The sequence below is a fragment of the Apteryx rowi genome, unplaced genomic scaffold (genome assembly GCF_003343035.1).
Source record: "Apteryx rowi isolate R43461 unplaced genomic scaffold, aptRow1 scaffold_882, whole genome shotgun sequence".
NCBI lineage: Eukaryota > Metazoa > Chordata > Aves > Apterygiformes > Apterygidae > Apteryx > Apteryx rowi.
In genome coordinates, this window is record NW_020451185.1 from 206,874 (window position 1) to 228,701 (window position 21,828).

Below are 21,828 nucleotides of genomic sequence, written 5' to 3' on the forward strand. Positions count from 1 at the left end.
TGGAACACCAGTGGTCATGTGGAATGACTGGGGCTGCACTTGGGGCTTTATTCTGACATCAGTGACAGCTCTGAGGACTTCAGGTATTGCTCTGCACTGTTCAGGGACTTTTCTGGCTGTTGTTTTGGGGAAGGGGGGGGTCATAGACACAGCTGAGTAATTTTGTGCAGGAGAGTTACTTCATTTACTAACTTTTATCTGTGAAGAAAACATTCAGCTATGGAGTGAGAAAGAATATATTCTGCTTGTTGAATTCTGTAGAGTTTCACCTTTCTTCTCTCTGTTCCCAGTTACATGGACTTCAGGTTCTGTGGGTTTTTTTCTACCGGAGACTTCATCTGCCACCATTAATCAGCAAGCTGTCTCAGGCCAGCAAGCTAATTTAGAGTCCTGCTTGTGCATTTGATCAGCAAATGCAAACCATATGTAAGGTCAGCAGGTCATGAGAGGTGATGGAACATGGGATTTTCACTTCAGTTCCAGAAAGGGCCGAAGTTGCTTCCAGGAAGCTGAGCTTGGCACTGGGTGTGGGAAATTGAAAAGATTTATTTCCCTGTGTGAGAGCTCAGAGCTTGATCATTCTAATCAAACATTTTCTGATCAATATGTTTCCTACAGGCTTTCCAAAGGCTGCATTAGAAAAGCAATTTTATTTATTTCATGACCCTGGAGCCCTAAGGGATTAGAGTGTGTCATCTTTACAGGGTCTCTGTGCAGAGAGTGAGAAAAGAAGGGCTGGGTCAGGGGGCGCAAAGCTAGCAACATCAGGATGGCAGAAATCCTGCCCGGTGCTTCACTAGCTTTTTTTTTTTTTTTTTTTCTGTAGCACTTCTGCATACACAGAGGTCCCAGAGCACACACTATGCACAAAGCATTACCTCTCCTTGTGCTCTGTGTCCAGTATCCTCTTCTACAGGACTGCAGCAGACACAAGCCCATTCCTTTTATTTCAGAATGCTACTGAAAAAGCTGTTTTGCCCTCTGTTCATTCTGACAACACTGTGGGAAGCTTCCCAGTGCTCTGCCATTCTGATTACAGCCCATTTTATACCTTTTTTAAGGACACTCAAGACCTGCCTGGGTCTCTCTCAATGCCCATCACATGACTCCTCTGTTCCCCATCCAATTCTGTTTTTTCCCTGGAGATCTGTAAAGGAGCATTTCCCTCTGCTGCAGTCCATCTCCCTTGTACTGGATTGTACTCACTTCCCAAATAATTCTCTCTGGGGATTTGCCAGGATTACCTGCTGCCTGCTTTTCTACCTCTGCTTGTCTCTGGGCCTCTAAACTGCAGAGCCAGCTTTCTGCTGCAGAAAGAGGCAATCTCGGTGGGCCAGGAGGAGCCAAGTGGCTACTGGCTCTCTACTACCTGGGTCAAGTGGCACTTGCTGTGAGGAGTAAGCAGTTGGGCGTGTGACTACATGCACGAGTCCTCCATCCTCTGCCTGCCTGCTTGTAACAGTGAGCGCATAGACCACCAGTGCTGCAGGACTTCTCCTTAGGTGACAGCCTGACAGCATCGATAGCTAAGGGGAAGGCCCTTACAGTAAAAGTTCAGCCTTAACAGAGACACCATTAGGTTCCAGTCTCGGGACAACCTCAGCGCCCAATTTGCGTTTTAATTTGAAACTCCCTTCTGCGTAATCAGCATGCTGCTTTTGAAGGTGCCGCTTGAGCCCTTCCCATGGAGCAGCATAGCACGGCGTGTGCTGTCGGGTTCCCGCGCTCTGCCAGGCCAGGCCCTGGCCTCCAGCAGCAATCGATACCCTGAACACGAAGCAACCAGGGAGAAGCAGAGACAGCACTACAGGAGTATCAAGCAGTAAGCATTCAAGCAGTAAGCGTTCGGAGCAGCTGTGCAGCATTTTACACTTCCAAAGTATTTCAGATGTTAAGTAACTGAGCCCCATGACACTTCTGCCCATTTTAGTAGCTTAACTTTCCAAACCAAGGAACAAGATGGAAAGAAAGGACTGTTTAAAAGTCTCTCTGGCAGAGCCTGGGAGAAGGATCCTATGTCTTTCTTCCAGACTGTGTTGCCTTGCACAGAAATGGAGAGAGAAAGACATGCTCATGCCCCCCAGTTGCTTCACATACACCACTGTGTGCAGAGCCCCCTGTTAGGCTGTATGGGTAACATGGAAGATCATAGGTAATTAATAACAAAAAAGAAAGCATCTATTCAAAAAGAGCTAGTTGATAGCAGCCATTTGAGTCTTATGAGCTTTTCCAGCATCATTTTCCCACCAGAGGCTCAAGTGCTGTCCTGTAGTTAGAGCTGGCCTGCCTGGTGCTGCCAGTGGGATGATGCATCTGTCCCTGGGTGTTTAGAAACCAGCTGCTGATCTACACACACTGGCCCCCATGCTGTTTGCCCAACTGTGCTGAGTAGCTTTCGGTGTGGGAGTGAGACCCATCCTCTCTGCCCTCTGGAAAGCGCAGGTAAACGCGAAGTCTTTTCTTATCCCCTTCTCACCTCCTCAGCCTGCCCGTGAGGCAGCCAGGCATCAGGATGGAAAGCCTGGCTGAAACGGAGCAAAAAGGTACACGAAACTTCTCTGTGAGTGCTGTTTCCGTCACACATGTGGCAGTGTGGCTCCATCCTCAGATCAGAACCAAAACGCCGCAGCAGCTCTCGGTTGTACTGTGCTTCACACTTCACCCTGGATTTGCATCTTCAGATTGTTCCAAAATGACTCAAGGTGAAAACAGCCTACAGGGCAGTGCGCCTCATAGGCACATTTTAGCTGTGCCTGTTGCCTCCACTGTACCTAGCGACTCATACTGTAAAACACATATTCTCTCTCCCAAAGCAAAGGAGGAGATAACGAAACGTGAGTGTAGTGCCAGATTCAAGGCTGGCTCCATCTTTTTTAAAAAACAGTTGAAAAATCTTTAGGGACCAACAATTTAAACTCCTCTTCAGGACACCATTACCTTCTACTGTGCACATGCATCTGCGTGTGTGCGCACATGGGCGTGTGTGTAGGTGCTTGAGCATATGTAAGCAATTATACTGGCTGCTTCAGAAAGAAGGTGTAAAGTACCCCATCAGCTCCTCTTCATTGTACTTATTTTGTCAGTGCAACAGTATAAAGGAACAGAGAGTGGATTTCTTCTGCAGCCCAATGGTTATCAGCTTGTGCCCTGGGGCTTGCAAATTGATCCCTCTAACCATTTATAACCTAGCTAGTGTAATGGGTGCTAGAAAGAGGCCTTCAGGTGAGGAATAAGCTGCAGAAGGAGATGAGCCATTAAGACACCCATGCTCCAGTCTGCAGCATTTTGAAGGTGAGGGTGAATTTTGCTCCCTGTTTAATGGGTATGAAGCGATCAGATGATAAGCACCTCTGTAAGCTATTGGATTTTGCAGTCCTGGAGCTAATGCTTGGAAGCTGGCAAAAGGCAGACCAGGGAAAACACTGGAATCTCTCTGAGCCGGGCTGTGAGGCCTTATATGGCTCTGGTTAACCTCCCTTCAGGTGTTGATGAAGAAGTTTTTGTTGTTGTTTTTTTTAAACTACACAGATAAGGAGACCAAGGCTGGGCCTGCTTGCCAAATTTCGGCCAGGATGAGAGGAGAACCAGGTCTGATCCCTGAGTCAAAATTCACCCCCGAACTTGTGGCGATGCCAGCTGCCAAGAGGGTGGCCTGGGGGAAGGCCCCGTCCACGGTATCTCATCAGCCTTCCTGCTGATGGCCGTAGTCAATTCGGCAGGCAAAGCTCCATCCTCCTTTTGTAACACTTCCCTCATTTTCCTTGCTTTATCCGCTTGGTAAATGTCTTTGTTAGTTCTAGACAACGCAGTTAGCTTTCACAGAGAATAAAATTGGAGAGGTTAGGAAGAGACCATCTTCCTCCACAGTGGGCATGGCAATAAAGGAGAAGATGGAGAGGGGAAAATGTAAAACACAGTATCCAAAAAAGAAAAACCAAATAAGCAATGTTAGTTTTCTTTCACGGAGAGTGTAGGAAGGCATTTTCAGGACCAAGTGGTAGCTATGTACACTCTGCTGTAAAATCCCTTTGGCTGCTGAGCCAACCCGCTCATGCCCTTGTTTTCCCAAAACTGACCGCTTCTTTTTAAGAAAGAGCAAAGAAGGTGGCAAACAAGTTTAGTAAATGGAGTACTGCACATGGAAGAATTACTTCTGAGCAGCGGTTTCTGAAGCGCTTTGAGCAACGCCGCTCTGCACCCCCGGAAAAGCCTCCCGCGGCCAAACGGACTCAGCCTTGCAAAGCAAATGGGCGCGCAGCAGAGGGGGTAGCGCGGAAAGGGTTTTTTTGGAGACATTGACTTCACAAGGAAGTGATTGGGTGGGGAGGGAGGGAAACGAGAGCAGAGACAAACCATCCAGAGAAAAGCAGTTAACCTATTTTACAGCACTTTATGTGTTCAAAACACAGTGCAAGCATGTAATTACGCTATCACCCCATGGGTGGAGGGATGTGGCTCCTCCACCCCCTCATTTTAGCGATAGCCAAACTGAATTAGAAAGTGTGCATGCTGATTCAGCGTCACAGGCAGTAACCAGAAGTCAGGTGGTCTTAGGTCATACTGCTTTTTGGCTTTTTTTCCCCCCTTTTTTTGTGAAGACTCGGTCTCCCCTTCTCACAAGCTTCAGGGATGCTACTGAAACACCGCAGAGGTCTGATTCACACTGTGAAATGTCGTGACTGTCTCAGGGTTGCCAGCACAGCGCACATCACTTGGCCCAGTCTGGGTAACTTATTTGGCTGTTCTGGGTCTCGCACTGATTAGCCTAACCTTTGCTTAGACGTGGCACTTTTGCATTAATGGAACAGAAGGCAAAAATACACTGTCACCAGCACATGGGAAGTGATGATCTGTGTTTGTACAGGGACTGAGTTATTCATTATGGTGTTATCTATAAGGGAGCATGCAGATCATGTGAAGTTATCATACAGCTCTGCCCATGTAAGCCTGATTTTCCCAGTGATGTTTTGTTTTGTTTCTTGCCTCATCTTGTGAAGTGTACATCAAAACTCCAGTTAGGTTTCCATGCTACGGTGTTTCTTTGGGCAACTCATTGCTTGTATGGCATGGAAAAAGGGGAGGAGGATGGAGGCAGGAGTCACTCATGCATCAGATCTGACATCTTTCTCCTTAACCAGCCGTAATAGCTACAGACAAACTGCATGCTGACCAGCAGTGGCCTGGGGTCTGGAAGATGTTTTCTGCAGGAATAACTCTCTGTTCAGCAAAAGATGAACCTCACTCTGGCATTTTAGATAATGGTTTGCATGTCTTGGAACATACCTACACCTCACCCCAGGACCTCCAAAAAGAAGGGAGCTACAGGACACACTGACCTCAGTAATCAGCCCCTCATTCAATAGGGGGAGGGAGAATTTATGTTCTTCCCAAATAAATAAGTGTTACTTCTTGTTTCTCTGTGGCACGTAATACAATACAGTGCTACAAGGGCGGTGAAAAGCCGGTGGAAATTCTTGCTGCTGCCACGCGGACCTCCCTTCCTTCAGTCAGCTCTGACCCTCTCTCAGGCTTGATCTCAGTTCCTTCCCTGACTCAGATCCAGTCCTGTGTGCAGTTTTGGTTCTGGGACTTTGCAAAGCTGCTGCCTGGGAATCTGGCATAGCAGCAGATTACAATTCACTGCATGTGACCTCTTGCTAAAACAGAAAAAAGGGTTGCCTATCTGTTAAAAAAAAAAAAAGGCAAAACAAAACACTACACATCTCCCAAGTTTCTTTTATTGCTTGGTAAGAGGCGGGTAATCAGATCTCATCAAATGGTGTGCCAGGAAGGAAATTTCTTCCCATGTGCAGCATACAATCAGCCAGGTGCAAAATGAGGAAGGGAGCTTCGTCTTCCTCTGAAGCATAAGATATTAGCCACTGCCAGAGGCTGTGTACCAGAGATCTGATCAGATATGGCAAATTTTATGTTCCTATGCACAGTGTGAAGCTTTCATTTCTACACAACACATTGTAACAAATCAAACAATGAGTCATCTCACAAGGGGGAAGAGGAAAGAAAGCTTTTATCTCCCAGTGGATAGGAGATAATCTGTCTACCTAGGTATAAACAGCTCTTCACCATGCTGTCTTCTCTCCAGGGGAGGGAAGCAATTTTAAATTTGTAAAACAGATATTGAATTATCACACCTCCCAGGTCTCTGCCTGGGCCCTGTAAAGGTTAGCAGGCAAAAGACCTTTGGCTTCCCTGGTAACTTGGCTGAGGCCCTGTGACTAGACGCAACAGTCTAGGCTGTGTATGTTGTACCAGTGTATGCTGTGGTAGCTGGCTGGGAGCAAGGGAGTGCCACATTCTCCTTGGAGCCCTGGAAAATCATTCTCTGCATTCCCCACCTGCCTAGCGGGAAGTGTGGCCACGGGTCCCTTGCATTTGACTACTTTTTATTCTTCTTGATTGATTACTTTATAAGGGGCGTGCAGGGAGAACGCTCCTGTGTTTTGTCAAAGGACACACACCCGGAATGGATGGCGACGAGGACTTCGCCTCCTGCTCTGCGCCTCGGAAGGGGAAGCTGGGGGAAAATCCCATTTCACAGTGGAAACCTGGAATGAAATAATAGCCCAAAAGCTTTTCTCAGGATGCTGAGGCAGTTCTTGTTTTCCAAAATGTCCCAGATAAACCAGGATGCCTTGTCAGCCTAAGCTAACGAGGTATTTCACAGTCCGGTGCTTAGACTAATCCTGCGTTAACATGACGTTCCCCTCCCACACCTTGCCCTCAGATTTTGCACATTGCGGTGTGGAGACAAAAGGGGGATTTGCTGATGTTTGCCTATGTTGTCTCAACTCTGTAACGCAACGCTGGTCTCTCCCTGCCACAGGTCTGCAGCCCATTTACTGGAGCCGGGATGATGTGGCACAGTGGCTCAGATGGGCAGAGAAGGAGTTTTCCTTGAGGCCGATTGAGAGCAACACCTTTGAGATGAATGGCAAGGCTCTGCTGCTCCTAACCAAAGAGGACTTTCGATACAGGTCTCCTCATTCAGGTGAGGATTACTTGCAGACGCTGCGATTGAAAGAGAGAGAAAAAGCAGCAACAAAATCTGGAGAAGGACGCAGAAGGAAAAGGACTCATATTTGTTAGGGCAGATGGGGCAGTGGGGAGGAAAAAGCGGACAGCCAACCTTACATGAAACAAGGTGAAAAAGGTCAAGATGGGGAGAGAAATCCAGATATACTTGAGTTTTAGGCAAATTTGAATCTGAATCCAACACAAACATCTGACCCATTTCTAGTTAAAACTCCCTGCAGAAGAGCAAGCTGCTCTGGCAGCGCTCTGTGACTTCCAGCTCTTTCCTGTAAAGGGTTATTTTTTCACAGATCCAACTACAGCCTCAAGTTAATCAAGTGCTCCAGCCTCTTAAGAAGCCCCTATTAGCATTCTGCCTCACAGTCAGCTTGGCTCGTGTGCTGCTAAAAGTGACTGCAAAACCCATCCCATGGGGACCTTTCCTCTGTTTTACAGCCCCTGTGGGCTTTACTTTACCAAATCTCTCAGGTGTTGGAGTCTAGCCCAAGGCACAGCACAGACAAGTGGGTGAATCAATCTGCCTGTTCCCCCTGTTTTGTCTCCATTTGTTCACAAGGAAGATTTAGAAATGTGTATGTTGCCTGCCTGTATTTATATCCCCTGCAGTCTGTCTCCTTCAGCAGTACAGTCAGAGTAAGCCTTCGCCCTCCTTTGTCAGGGATGTTTAACTAAATATGAGCTATTGGTTCTAAGTAAGAATTGTGAGCTTTCCTTTTATGACCATACAAGGTACTCCTGTTAAATATAAAGGCACGTAATTCAATCACCATAGGTGATCAAAGAGTTTGGACCAAGCACTTGCAGAATCGCCGTTATGAGACTTTCAGTGCAAGGTTTGCTAGGTGCAGAAATACAGCTGGTGCTACTCAGCTCCAGCTGATAAACAGGGAATGGCATTAATTCTGCATCAAACTACTTGGCGACTCCCTTGAATGCACCCCCGCAGCCATCCTCCAGCAGAATCTGCCTCACAAACTGGCTTATGTTTACTATATATGAAGTTTATAAAAGCATGTGTTTCAAATCCAGGAGTAATTTTGTATGGTAGGAGATGCCAAACATTAATGTCTATCACCAGTGTAATGCAGTAGTGAAAACTGATGCCTAGAAACACCCTTTTTTGTTTAATTCTGGCAAAATGGCTCACCATTACATTACAGTGGCTCATTTCATTGCAAAATTGGTCCTGCTTAAGGCAAAAGGAGCATTGGAAGTGGGGAGGTGGGAAAGGACTGTGAAGGACAACTTTGTCTCTCTTCTTTGCAACTCCCCTTATCATCACAATGCCTTGCTGTCTACAAGTTATGCCCCTGCTCTTCCCCTTGTGTGCTGTGAGGGCGCTTGAAATGAGTAGGATGACATATGTTTAGGCTGGAGATAGAACATTTCCAGAAGAGAGCCTTTGGCCTGCGAGTCCACACTTGAAGCAGCAAGCTAAGCTCTTACTTACCAAAATTTGAGCTTAAATGATCAAACTAAAGGCCTCCTCCCTCCCATTTTCTCTGCTTTTCCTCTCCAGGTATTCCTCACCAGTAAGAAACCTTTTAGAGGATGTCTCAGTTAGTCCCTAAAACATTTAGAGGACTCTAGGTAACAGGACACCATTTCCCCCAAATTAAGTATACATGAAATTTAAAAAGAACTATGAAATAGTATTTGTCATAGAAGTATTATGAAGTTTTTCAAAACTCTACCTACGTAAAACCTGCATGCTTTCCACTCCTGCTTAAAACAGCAGAACTGCATCCACTCCCCCCAGTGGCTTTATCAATAAAGTGGGCTTGGAGTCCCACAGCTGCTCTCCTGTTCAGGGCTGGCGAGGGGAGGCAGGCAGAAGGGGAGAGAAAAAAAGACTTTTCACTTCTTTGCTAGTATAACTGCATCTGTGTGGTGCATGAACCACAGGTGTAACTGTTTTGGTAGGTAAAAAAAAAGACAGCTTTATGGATGTTTTCAGTAGTCTGTCAGGCCAAATCAAAGGAGGTACAAATGTGCTACCTTATTGCTTGGAGTGTTACAGCACTAGTTATGATTATGCCACTAGCGCACTCAAAGATGCAAATTATGTGGTAAAAACACTTTTTAGCCTTTCATGTACTAAGCATGGAAAAGGTAACTGGGTTCTCGAGGCTTTGTTTTTAATTAGATTTTCAGGTATTGCAATCACCTTTAAAAATGCCCTAAAGTCACCACTGAAACAGGAAAAGCAGCCAAGATGCTAAAAATGAAGGAAGCTAAACTATGGAAAACAGAATGGCTTTAACTATTTCACACTAAGACACTAAACTTCTCCACAAACAGAACATTGGCAATTTATAGAGACAAGCACCAAATGGCACACAGCTTACAATCTCATAGAAACAACTACTAAAATACCCCCCCACACACACTTGAGAAAACTTTCACAGAAAAATCCAAGGTTTCCTAGGTGAAACTTTGCTAAATTAGAAGACCATTTTCAGATAATATGCTAGTGCTGTATTCTTCTGTATATGAGCAGTGATAATCAGAGGAGAGCAAGCAGCATTAAAAGTTGGAAGACTTCCTACCCCATGTTGTACTCTTTCATTTTGAAATGTGCAACCAGTCACATCAGACAAAACGTGTAAGTACCTAGGTATTTTATGTGAATGTTGCTGGAAGTAGGGCATCAGTACAAGGAATAATGGATAATAAGACACAAGATAAGCAGTTAATCCATTGGTCTCCTAGATACTGCTGTGATGTGTTCCACTGAGGAAGAATGTAACAATACCGGTGCCAGGGAATGGGGGCAAACAGCAAGGAACAGCCTGCTTGCCACCCCAGAAGAAACAAGCGTTAACCTGACACCTACCATTAGATGCACTTGGATCAATTTGTGCAGGAACATGTCAGCTTGGTGCTGTACAATTCTTTGCAGACATTTCTGTGGAAGTGTAATACAACAGCAACTAACAGACTGTATTTGCCCAGCCAGAGCACCACTCCACTGCATCTTGTTCCTTAGTGTGCATCATATCCAGGTGCTAATATTGCCTGTTGCAGTGATCCCCATACAGGTTCAAGTATCTAGAAATAACTAGCTTTGTGATCCCATCTGGTTTTTTCAGAAGTCCAACCCTGGACACCAAGAGTGAAGTAAAGAAGTTCCTAAGGCAGCTACAGCACTCAAGTGTCTCCAGAATCATAATTCTAAGCCTTTGAGTCCATGCCGAAGTAACTTCTCAAAGTGAGAGTTCCTCCTCCTACAGATTTCACTAGAATGGAGCATCACAGGAGCACACTGCCACTGCCCTGGGGGCATTGGTGTCGCGTGGACAGGCACTCATTCTCTGCAGAATCTTCTTCTCCCCCCATAAAGCCTAAGTTGTTCAGTAATTAAAGAAGAGCACCATGATTGCTCCTAGCAACTCACTGAAGAAGTATGGGCTCTGCATTTAATAATTTTGTGTCCTAAAGTATCTATATAAAAAACTGAAGCTGTGATAAAAGAAAGTGGGACATTGAACTAACTACTACTTGTAAAGGTTTGGAACCCTTGGATAGGTGGACACATGGCCTGAAAAAGCTCTGTATCAGGGTAATAGAAGCAATTTCTTGCCATTCTCCCATTTTTCCACATTTATACACAGAGGTGTGACATGCAGCTTTTCTTTTTCTTTTTTTCCTTTCAGGGAGGAACCTTGCAAAACAGTGAAATATGGGATTTTACTGCAGGCATTTTTAGATCTGAAAATAGCACCCAGGAGCCATGAATTCATGCATCAGATGGCTAAATGAGTCTTCTCAGCAGTATGTAGGTTTTCATTTCCTTTTTCCTGCTGTTTGTCTTTCAGGTGATGTTCTGTTTGAACTCCTTCAGCATATCCTGAAGCAAAGGAAAGCTCGTATGCTGTTCCCAACTTTCTTCCACCCTGGGAACTCTATCCATGCTCAGCCAGAGGTCATATTACACCAGAATCATGATGAAGGTAACTCTGTCTCATTCTTATGGGAGCTATCATTAGAGGGGCAGTTTGGGTATGGCTGTGAGGAATGATGTCATTTTCTTGTTCCAAAGTTACTTAAATAAAGTTACACTCCTCCCTTCGACTCCATAGCTGTTAGAACAATCAGATGGTCCAATGAGCGGACTGGCCATTTTCTATTTATCTTCTATTGTTTTGTCGTGCTTCCAAGGCCCATTTAAAAGCTATACCAGATGCAGATTTAAAAAAATACTGAAAAGTTTTATTGAGCCCATTGATTCACTTTTCCTTACTCCCAGTTGGGTAGACAGCAGACTTTTAGTGTGCCAGAGAGGTAATGAGATGCAATTGTTTGCAGAATAGAGGAAAAGGCAGCCTCAGAGAGGAATATCTAACTCTTAAGTCATTTCAACTGACAATCTGTCATCGCATCAAGCCAGAGATCCTGGCACTGAGCCCATCTTGATGCTCAGCTTTTGAATTGGTTGGGCAATTCATTTTGAGAGAAGTTTTTCTCTGCATGTTTGCTCTCTTTTTTACTATCAAAAATATTTTCTTAGGTTATCAGTTAGCCCTTTAGTAGTGTCCACACATTCTATGTCTGCCACAGGTGGTGAAGAAAGAGCAGATATGTGTTTGTGCACTGCAGGTTTGATTTTCTTCCACTCTTTGTTAGAGCAGACCAAAATGTAAGTGTGTTTCCTTCAGTGGAAAATGGAGGTTTTTTTTTTTCATTTTCTTTAAGAATATACACCCTGAAATATTTTTAGGCTTTCTCTAGCAACAGAAAGATATGAAGCCTAAGGTTTTTAAGAGAGCAGATACTTTCCATGAAAGCGTTAGACAGAATTAATTTTTTCAATTTAAAAAATCAAGAAAAAACCAATGTTATCCCTTTTTTTCAGTAAAGACAAGAACAGAACATTTAGGATATTGCCCTAGTCTCTGCTCACTGGAGAAAACTATCTCAAAATTCAGCATGGGATCACAAGACAAGATTCAGGGATACTATCAGACCTGTACAGGGAGATCATAGCCAGGCTGAGCAAGCCAGGGTCAAAGGGCATGAGCAAAACTCTAAGACTAAGCCAAGAGTAGGACAGCAGCAGGGGGGATAAGGACACTCTGAAGTGCTCCCACACAGGTGTATAAATATTTCAGATTAGAAGAGGGTGCTGCAGGCCAGGATGAGGTTGAATTGGCAGAGCTATGCAAGAGGAAGTTGCATGGTGTTTTAAAATAGACACTTTGCAGAGGCCATTATAAAAGCCTCCATTTTTTCCCCCAAGCTTGGTGTTCACCCATGAGTGTTCCCTTCCTAAATTCCACCAAAGGTGCTGAATTTTAAACTAGAAAACTTTCCCTCTAGAGAGGATTGCACAGGGATGTTGAGTTGCCCCTATATGTGCATCACTAACAGTGCAAGTCTTTAGCAATCTGGTCCAACCTCTGTCAGAGCACAGGAGGATTAAGGAACAACTCTGATTTCTTCTTCACAGTCCTCTCCTGTGTGGCTACAGATAGTACCAGTTTTTTTTCTTAGACAATTCTGTGCTATTACTTCAAAATTTTTCTTAATAATGACAAAAAATAGTTCTTGTTTTGCTACAAGAAGAACTTCAAAACAAGCAAGCAAAAAAGATAACAGCTAGCCTGCCACAGACTCAGAGCAATCAGAAAACTTTTGTGCCAAGAATTTATAGGCAGGTGAATTTTTTTATTTATGTACTTTGACATTCCTTCTTTCTTCTTCCTGTTTCTTGTGATCACTTGAGAGAAACTAGCACAGTTAAGTTTACCATTTGCCCTCAGGAGAATGCAACTTAATAAAAAAGGAGAATGAATGTGAGAGGCAGAACGTAACCCTGCCTAACTCACAGGTGTGACAGAGGGGTCAGTTTTTTCTTTGGCAGTTTTGAGTGGTAGAACTTCACAGATGATGGATTTTTTTTTTTAAATCCCTTCTTATACCCCAGTCTTTTTCCATTTCTCTATACTGGCTCATTTGTCCATCTCTTAGTAGACTATTTACTTATGATCCTGCTTCTAAATGCTTTCATTTTAAATTAGCTAATCCAAAATAGATGGGTGAACAATTATATCTAGTGGCTTTTTACTAGCTTGAGCAAAGTGAGTTTGACTGTTTCAGATCAGCTGGCAATGGGTGAGGATATATCCAAGATAAATGGATGAGCAATAGAGACTGAATTATCCTACATCTCCAGTGGTCCTTCTGACTCAGCACTGAATCATTTGATGGGATGCCATACCAGAAGCTTACACTGTAGTTCCCAACACTTCTTTTATGGGTAAGCAGAGAGTGCCAATCTTTGGGATTAGCACTGCCGTGATTGCTCACTCCCAGAGTGAGAGCAACCCCACCCATCCCTATATGGGCCAGATAGATCAGCAGTTTTCCTGAGCACTTTCCCTTTCACAGATTTCCCTTCAAGAAATGACTGTTGGTCACTTAGAATGAAGAGCCAGACTGATGAGTGAATATATTCCTGAAGGAAGTGATATACCATTTGTGCTCAATTTACAGTAATCCGATGTCCCAAGGAGTTAATGTGATGAGGATTTTATTCCGTTCAGAGCCATTCATGGCAGTGGAACTGCTTGGAGCTAAGTTCAAATAGTTTATGGTACACAGTGACTTAGGTCATAGGGTGAGGGAGTTCTTTGGTTAGGTATTTGAAACAGCCACCTGAAAAGAAAGATCATGGAGGGAAGTGAACATTGGTGTATATCCATTTTTGGTTCTTCATCTTGTTGTTTACAAAAGGGCTCCAAGATGCCTACCTCCTCTCCACTGTCTCCTCCTGGTTCAGGATCACCATGATTTGGGAGCAGAGAGATAGGTCTGCTTCTCTTTGGAGCTTGTCAGAGCCAACTAATGTTTGCAGAGAGCTTGGGGGAAGGCACAGCAAGGCATGTAAATAAATAGGACAAAAAGTCCCTGCAGTATTCTAGTCTGCACTTAAAGGCCAAGAATGAGCACACTGCATTTGAATGGACAGTGACTGTAGAAGATAGGATGCTGAGTAGAATTGGGAGGTAGGTATGAATTGTTCCCTCTTTCATTCAGTTGTAGTGAAGAAAGGAAACTTTAAGAAAGGACTGCCACAAAGGTAGGCACAGTTGTAGATTAATCTCTCTTCTATGATCTTCACATCATTTGGGCTAATCCACATTAGCTGGCCACATTGTATTTAAAACCATTTGGGTTTAAGCAAGAACAATATGTGGCTTTGGAGTTTCATCTCCTCCAGACATTTCATTGTGAGCACCTTAAATAGCTCTGCAAATTCATTTTTCTTGTTTGGGACCACAAGTGTGTGCAATAAGTGTTCCAGAGCCATGTATTTTCTGCCTAAACTTTCAGGTATTCCTGGCAGCCTTCAGCTTCCTTGTAGAGACGAGCAGCCTGTTGGGTAGGTAAAAGGGTTGGTGTTTTGTCACTGCCTGGCACTGCACTTTCTCAGGACTAGAGTTTTGCTTGTTTAGGCCTTTTCATAAGTAGTGCGGATCCCTCTCTTGCTGCCTGCCTGGATTCCAGGACAGGCTGGGAGCCTGTCTGCCTCAACAGGGTCTTCAAAGCATATCGCCACCTTGACAGAGAGCAAGAGAATCATTCTTTTTAGGAGGATCAGAACAAAATGAGCAAACAAACAGGCAGCCACAAATAGGCAGCTACTTATTTCAATTGTTGACATGTACCCAGCAGTTTCCTTCTCTTATCATCCAAGACTTTCAACAAACAGCATTGAAATTTGATCTTTGTTTTCTAGATAAAAACCTGTTAGTCATTGCTCACTGGTAGTAGTTTCCTCTCTGTCAGTAATTCCCCCAGTCAGAAGTGATGGCCTTAGCTAAGCTGAAAGTTTACACTGTTTATATTAAACAAGTATTTCATTTTGTGAATAGATTATTGACATCTAAAGACAGTGATCAGGAGCCATGATTTGCTCTCCTCCTAGCTCTTAAGATCCTGGCCAGGGAAACAAGTCCATGCGAAAGTGACACTAGAAGTCCTGCTGCTGAAGAAATGTAAGTGTTTATGTAGGACAACCCATCAATAGGCAGCTCAAACTAAATAAAACAAGGTGTAATATCCTTGTGAAGATGTTACTTGCTCTTACAATCAAGACTGGGTATAAAATTTAGCTAGTGTTCCACAAAGTGCTTCCTACCAGTGGGTTTTGCTAGATAACTTAGTCCGTATATCAGACTAAGTTATTCTCTGCTTTTCCCCAAGTCTCTAGCATCTAGAACTCTTTGCCCAGTATTTTACTTGATACATTTTACCTATTATCTCTGTCCTCTACCTTACAGTGTTCATCATGGTACGGTAACAAGAACCACACATAGAGAGACATGAGTGGCAGAAGATATGTTATGAAGCATTTGCAAAGAAACAAAGCTAACATGGCTAGATCAGATCTTACTTTGCTCACGTGTGTACCAGTCAATGACTCAAAATAGGATTTCTCTTATCACATTTCCCCATGAACTACCATTATATGGTGGTGGAGGAAGATTTGTTTTCGAGGTACTGATTTCCTTCTGCGTAGTAATAACTATCTGCATTTATCTGGCATTTTTCAGAGGATCTGTAAGTCACACAAACAAAAGCATTCCCAAGCTGACACCAATACCCAGGTAGCCCAGCTAGCAGTCTTTATTCAGAGGGCCTTTTGAAAAGTTAGGTCCTACAGCTTTATTACAACAGAGACAATCTGTATTTTTCATTTTTTCTTCATAGATACCTTTGTCCAGAGACCTTCAAGACCATCCACAGAAACAGTCCACCACAATCCCCCAACCATTGAACTGTTGCATCGTTCTAGATCACCTGTCACCAACAATCACCGTCCATCACCAGATCCCGATCAACGGCCACTAAAGTCCCCTATGGACAACACTATCCGTCGCCTCTCCCCAGCTGACAGGGTGCCAGGGACAAGGCATCAGCAAGAGAACAACCACCAGGAGCCCTATCCTCTCTCAGTGTCCCCAATAGAAAACAACCACTGCCCACCTCCTTCTGAAGTGCTCCAGAAGCCCTCCAGCCCTCGCCAGGAGAACACCAGGGTCATCCAGCTGATGCCCAGCCCTATCATGCATCCTTTGATACTGAATCCCAGGCACTCCGATTTCAAACCATCAAGGTTGTCTGATGATGGGCTGCACAGGGAGGTAAAGCCAATCAACCTGTCCCACCGGGAAGAGTTAGCTTATATGAACCACATCATGGTGTCTGTCTCACCTCCTGAGGATCACGCAATGCCAATTGGAAGAATAGCAGGTAAGTAAGTGACACTCTCTAGGCTACACTGAAGTTGAAGCTCCTCATTCATAACTTACCATGCCATATATTAATAGTTTCTCATTTCCTTTTGCCACTCTGTGACCTCAGAGTTTACCAGCATTCTGCAAGTTTCACCACATCTGTGGTTTAGACAGTTAAGTACAATTAAACACGTTTCATGGCAGGTAAGCAAAGATACAGAGTGACTTCCTTACGATCACAGAATGCATAACTGGGATCGAACAATTTGTGTCCTGACACTCAGTGCCTCTCTACCCATTAGAAATCCATTTGTTTCCCAAGATTTTTAATCTCCAAAGTCTCCAAACTACCCCTGCAAGGGGTAGTTTTTCGAGAGTCATATTCACATTGGTGTCCAGTCCTACAGAAAGATGAGCACTTTCTGCAAATGGCCTTTGAGAAAATGCAGTGTCAAACCCATTATTATGGTGATGGCGGGATTAGTGAGATCTCACCTCAGAGTCCTACTTTATAGGCCCTCCTGTGCTTCTCACCACTAGGACTGTCCCTTTTTACGGAAACAAGGTTGTCTTTGTCCCACGCAAACCACAGGCCTTGTCTCACTTTTGTTATCGTAAATAACTGACATCATAACAGCTGAATCAGGAAGCTGAGGTTACAGAAAATGTATTTTGTACTTGAAAGGGAACTGTAAATAGATTGGGAGTGGGGAAAGGGGAATCCAGCCACTTCAGAAATATGCTGAATGCTCCAGTAAACAATTTCTTTTCAGAGACACCCAAAACATTCCACACATTTATGTCAGCAGCAAACTTAAGTGATACCCAATTTGTGTGGGGTATCACACATCCACAGCCATGAATTTTAAAACACCTTGTTCATTCGTGTCCTTATATGCCTTACACTTGTTACAGATGGAGTGCTGCCTCAGCTCTAATGAGGAAGATTCTCTGTTTTCTTAAGACTTACCGCTTTAAATTCAAAAGGGACGTATCTTACAACCTAGCCAAACATTAACTGCAACAAGGGCCATGATTCTTTCATCTAGTAGAGAAATGGGTTACAGAAATTAATCTCGTGGCATTTTTGTCTGAATGACATTTGTCTCTCCCCTTTTGATTTTTATTGCCCACACTAATCTTAGCAAGTTGAGAAATACACTTAATGTTAGGGCAGAGATTACACTCTACTGGTTGCACCACTGGAGATTTTTTTCTTTGAAGTACTATAGAAAGATTAGAGGTTCTTTTAATTTTATTTTTCAGGTAGGAAGCATTCTCTAAAAATGAAGCTTAGACTGGAAAGAATATAAGAAAAAACTATGTCTTTTTAATTTTTAAATTTAAATCCAGGAGTTTCCTTACATAACTGGGAATCTTTGGTTTCTGTATACATTGTGCACTGGTTCCAGTGACACCACCCCCGTAACTAGTACCCACATGTCCACCCATCCTTGTTTGTTTGCAGGGCAATAGTGCCCAAGCCCGCGGTTGTTTGGCCATAACACAGTTGCTTGGCAAATATGTGTAGCAGTTTAAAGTGTTGTATACAGGCTATAGTTGCATGCTTAGCTGCCTCATTTGCAGTTCAGTGCTTAGTTCCACCAGTGCCTGTCTTAAAGAGCAGGTGAAGTATTTCATGCTAAAAAACCTGAGGCCTACTCATACGTTCAGTTCAGATGAGGGCAGTACTTTATGGCCAAGGTTGGGGCAGTTACATAGCTGGCAATTGCTAGCATCTTAGATAACTACAGCTAAATTTGCCAGCGTACTTCCATCAGTACCCCGTGTCCTTTAATTATAAACACAAACAAGCCTCATTTGCTGTACAGGCACAAACTAATGCTATTCTAGTTGTATTCTAGCAGCTTCTCAACTGCAGCCTAAAGGGCTCATAGCCTATTTAAAGGCGACAAAACCCAGATTATATCAAAAACATAAACAGCCCATATTTCGTATGCAAGTCACCTACATCTGTGCTGTTGCATTCAATGGCAGCACACTTAGGCCTCCTAGAAGGAAAGCCTTTCTACCTGCATCCCCCACACCTCATGCCCTTCAGTTTAGAGCTCTTGCCATAAAATGATTTTATTTTAAGATCATCTCTCTTCTATGTCAATATGAATCCCTTTTCCACTCAAGTGTCCTTATCTTCACTCACACTGCTATACTTAACATGGAGGGTTTTGATCAACCATGGCTTGCTGCTACAATTTGACAGAGAACAAGAAAATTATAATGCTTAGGTTTTACACTGCAAATATACACCAGTACAGATGTATCGGTAAAAAAAAAGCTCTTTAAAAATCACTGGTAGTAGTTCCATTTTATGGATGAGGAAGACTGATTGGTAAGGTAATGAAAAGATTTACCGATAGTCCAGTGGCAGAGCTAAGTCCCTACCTATTTACAGTGGTGAGAAGAGAGTCTTGACTTTCTGTTGGCTCAAGTGCTTGCAAGCAGGTGATTTTCAAGGGGGATGCTGATGAGGAACAGCTACCAGGGAAGCCCTATGGGCTGCTGAGCTCCAAAACATGTTCTATTCCCAGCTCAGCTATTATAAATTGTAAAAGGAATTCTTCCTGGACTTAAATACCTCACGGCCTCATAAATCTGTTTACTTCTAGATAAAGTCTGTTTTTAAAAGCAATATGCAATTATTTGGTGCTGAGAAAGAAAATAAATTTTTCCCTTGCTGTTATCCAGAAATATTCTGTTTTCAGAAAGTTGATCAACAGAGTTCTGACTCTTTGTCTGACTTCCTGTCAGACAAAATAATGACTTCTACTCATTGACTGATTAATCTTTCCTACCTTTTTATATAATACCATTTCTCAAATTATTAATTTTACTGGTAAGACACTTTCCCTTTTATAGCAAAGAATTTCAAGTTGAAGGTCTGATTCTCTATTGTTCTAAGGCCATTTTACACTTTTCTAGCAAAGTAAGAGACATAAACTATCTTTATGTTACTTGTTAAGGTCCCATATATTATTTATCAATGGCTAGAGTTGATTTTAAATATCAGGTCTAGCTGTCTTCTCAACATGATAGGCATGTCTCTTTTCCGTAACTTTGTCAGAACTAGAGGTCATTGCATTGGGATGATCCAAAGGCAGATTTGTACCCCCTGTAGATACACCAGGTGAGGTTTATACTGGCTAACTCAGCATCAATAGTAATATAGCTATGACACACTTAAAAACATTAAAAATACCTCAGCAGGGATTTCAGCAGAGGGGTGCAAGGGACAACTTTCCCCACTGAAACTGCTAATTCAAAGCAACAACAGCGTTTGCTGGTAGTCAGCTCCTAACATAGACACTAGCAAGCAGGCACTCCATCTGGCTGACCTTCAGCTCTGAATTTTCTAAATAGACCATCTTGGTTCCCCACAAATTGTCTCAAAGGATTCCACTCCGTGGGAAAACAAGAAGAGGCATAGCTATTTTTTTACTAGGTTGCAGTTCCAGTCAAGAGAGATGCTTGAAATTAGCTCTTCTGCAGAATGGAAATTCCACTCCCCGTACACCTCTAACTGGGAGGGTTTTGTTATCAAACATTTTAGGACTTTGATATCTCATAAAAGGTACTTCCCCAAGGTACAAGGCGAGGCAAGGGTTATTGCATTGGCAGGCGTTCTGAGCATGTCATGGCTGCGGCATGCACAACACCCATGGGGAACCATAGTCGCAAGAAATCCTCCTTGCAGCTGTGCTGAAATTCTGCACCCACTGATTTCCTTGGGAGTGCCACTATTGACTTCAGTCAGGGCAGGTTTTCACCACAAGGCTATGTTTAGGTTTCAAAAATACCCTTTCTCAGATATCCAGGTCCACCTCAGATTGCTAGCTGGGGAAAACGGGAACTGACATCTTGACTCTGACGATCAACCTGTCAGTTGTCTAAAGGAAGACACTGCAAGAGGCAGTTAAGGGATTATCTGACTGTAAGAGGGTCCCCTAGGTTTCTTCCTAACTTTTATCACCTTGAGGTTGGCTTAGAAACTTTGGAATTAATCTAATGACATGTTAGAAGTTACCTCACTTTTGATTCAGTCACTTAAAACTCACTAATACAGTTCTGGATGTTTCTCCTTGGGGGAAGTATGTTGCCAAGCAGGTCCCTCAGAGTTCCAGCTCTGAGGGCCTTTTTCTATCCTAGCTCTCTGGGACTGAAAAGCTGGTTTGCTAATCCATGGCAGCCACTGGCTGTGAAACTTTGGGATACAGATTATACTACCTTTACTGTAGCACTGCCACTCCTCCAGCACGGCTACTAGCAGAATGACTGCGTGGGTGGGAAAGGCAAGGTGCCAGGGAGCAATGGTAGGTGCAGCCGGACTCCCCTCAAGGGCTCAGTGTCCTCTTGGAGCTGGAACCCAATAAAACCCATTGAGATCTCTGTTCACCCCGGAAAAGTCCGAGGGCAGGCCTATCCAACTTGTACAAGTAGTTTGGAAGGACAAGTGTAGCTATTCCTCTACAGAGCTCCACCCGGCGTATTGCTTTTGATTTTGCTCTGCACTTGTGAAAAAAAATTTTAAAGGCAGGTGAGTCTCTCGCGTCTGTTGTTGTCTGTTATTATGCTGTTCTTATCAGCTGGGTTACCTTAGCAACTAGGCTCTATTTAGCTTCACAAGCTGCCAGATTTGTTTCTTCCCCTTCAGGAGTCTGAGGAAAAGCCAGGTAATGTTTAAACTGTTCAGAGGCACATTGTCTACTACTGTTTTGGTTTGGACCATAAAACATTGACTGCTGTAGGAATGAGGACCAATGAGATTCTTAGCCTGCCAAGAAATCTACCTCCAGCTCTGCTTTTGACTTGCTATCCCTGCCTCAGTTTCTCAGTATGCAACAAGTCTGGAGAACAGAGAGGCATAGCGTGAACCCCACTGCTCATTGCAAGACATGTATAAGCAGCTTCTCGATAAAAGCAATCTGATTGCCAAAACCAAAATACAGTCCCCTGTTGAGAGCACATCAGCTATGAATGACTCACATTCTACTAAAACCTACAAAATAGTGCTTACGATGAGTGTAGGCCATGTGCTCGCTCTGGGCATGGGGATGTCTCCTACCCCAAAGCTCAGTAAGGATAGTAGTTTCGTTGTTTTGTATGGGGAAAGAGGTTGAAGGGGGCAATAGGATCAGGGAGTCTCCTCCCCCTTTGTTTAAAAAACTTAATCACTTCTCATAAACTTGCGTAGGAGGGGAAAAGACAGGAGAAGTTAGTTGCGTGAATCTTTCACAAACCAGGTGCTTAAGAAAACTTCCAAATCAGCTCATACTCATTATTTTACTTTGGAGTTGAGTTGGAAGGCTGCTTTAAGGGAATATAAGAAAAAAAAAATTCATCTCATTGAGCTATTAGATTAGTAACACTAGACATTTAGAGCTTAAACATTGCAAGTCACTGCACTTCAAAACACAGGCAACTTGGTGATCAGCTTCTCCTCAACTTACCTACGAGGACCAGAGTCCCAGAGTCCACGTTTACTCTACATTTTTCAATGTGACATTTATGTCTGTGT

The 21,828-nt window shown here is 43.6% G+C and overlaps 1 protein-coding gene across 5 annotated transcripts in view; it reads left to right on the top strand.

Annotated features, from left to right (window-relative positions):
- Window positions 1-21,828, top strand: part of ETV6 (ETS variant 6) — a 138,002-nt gene that overhangs the window by 96,351 nt on the left and 19,823 nt on the right. For 4 of the 5 annotated variants that reach the window (XM_026090923.1, XM_026090924.1, XM_026090926.1 and 1 more), the window contains 3 exons: window positions 6,845-7,009; window positions 10,872-11,006; window positions 15,769-16,311. In XM_026090923.1, the coding sequence (XP_025946708.1) occupies window positions 6,845-7,009; window positions 10,872-11,006; window positions 15,769-16,311 (843 nt within the window). Of the gene's footprint in view, window positions 1-6,484; window positions 6,675-6,844; window positions 7,010-10,871; window positions 11,007-15,768; window positions 16,312-21,828 lie in introns of those variants that run through there. The other variant, XM_026090927.1, reaches the window with a different exon arrangement.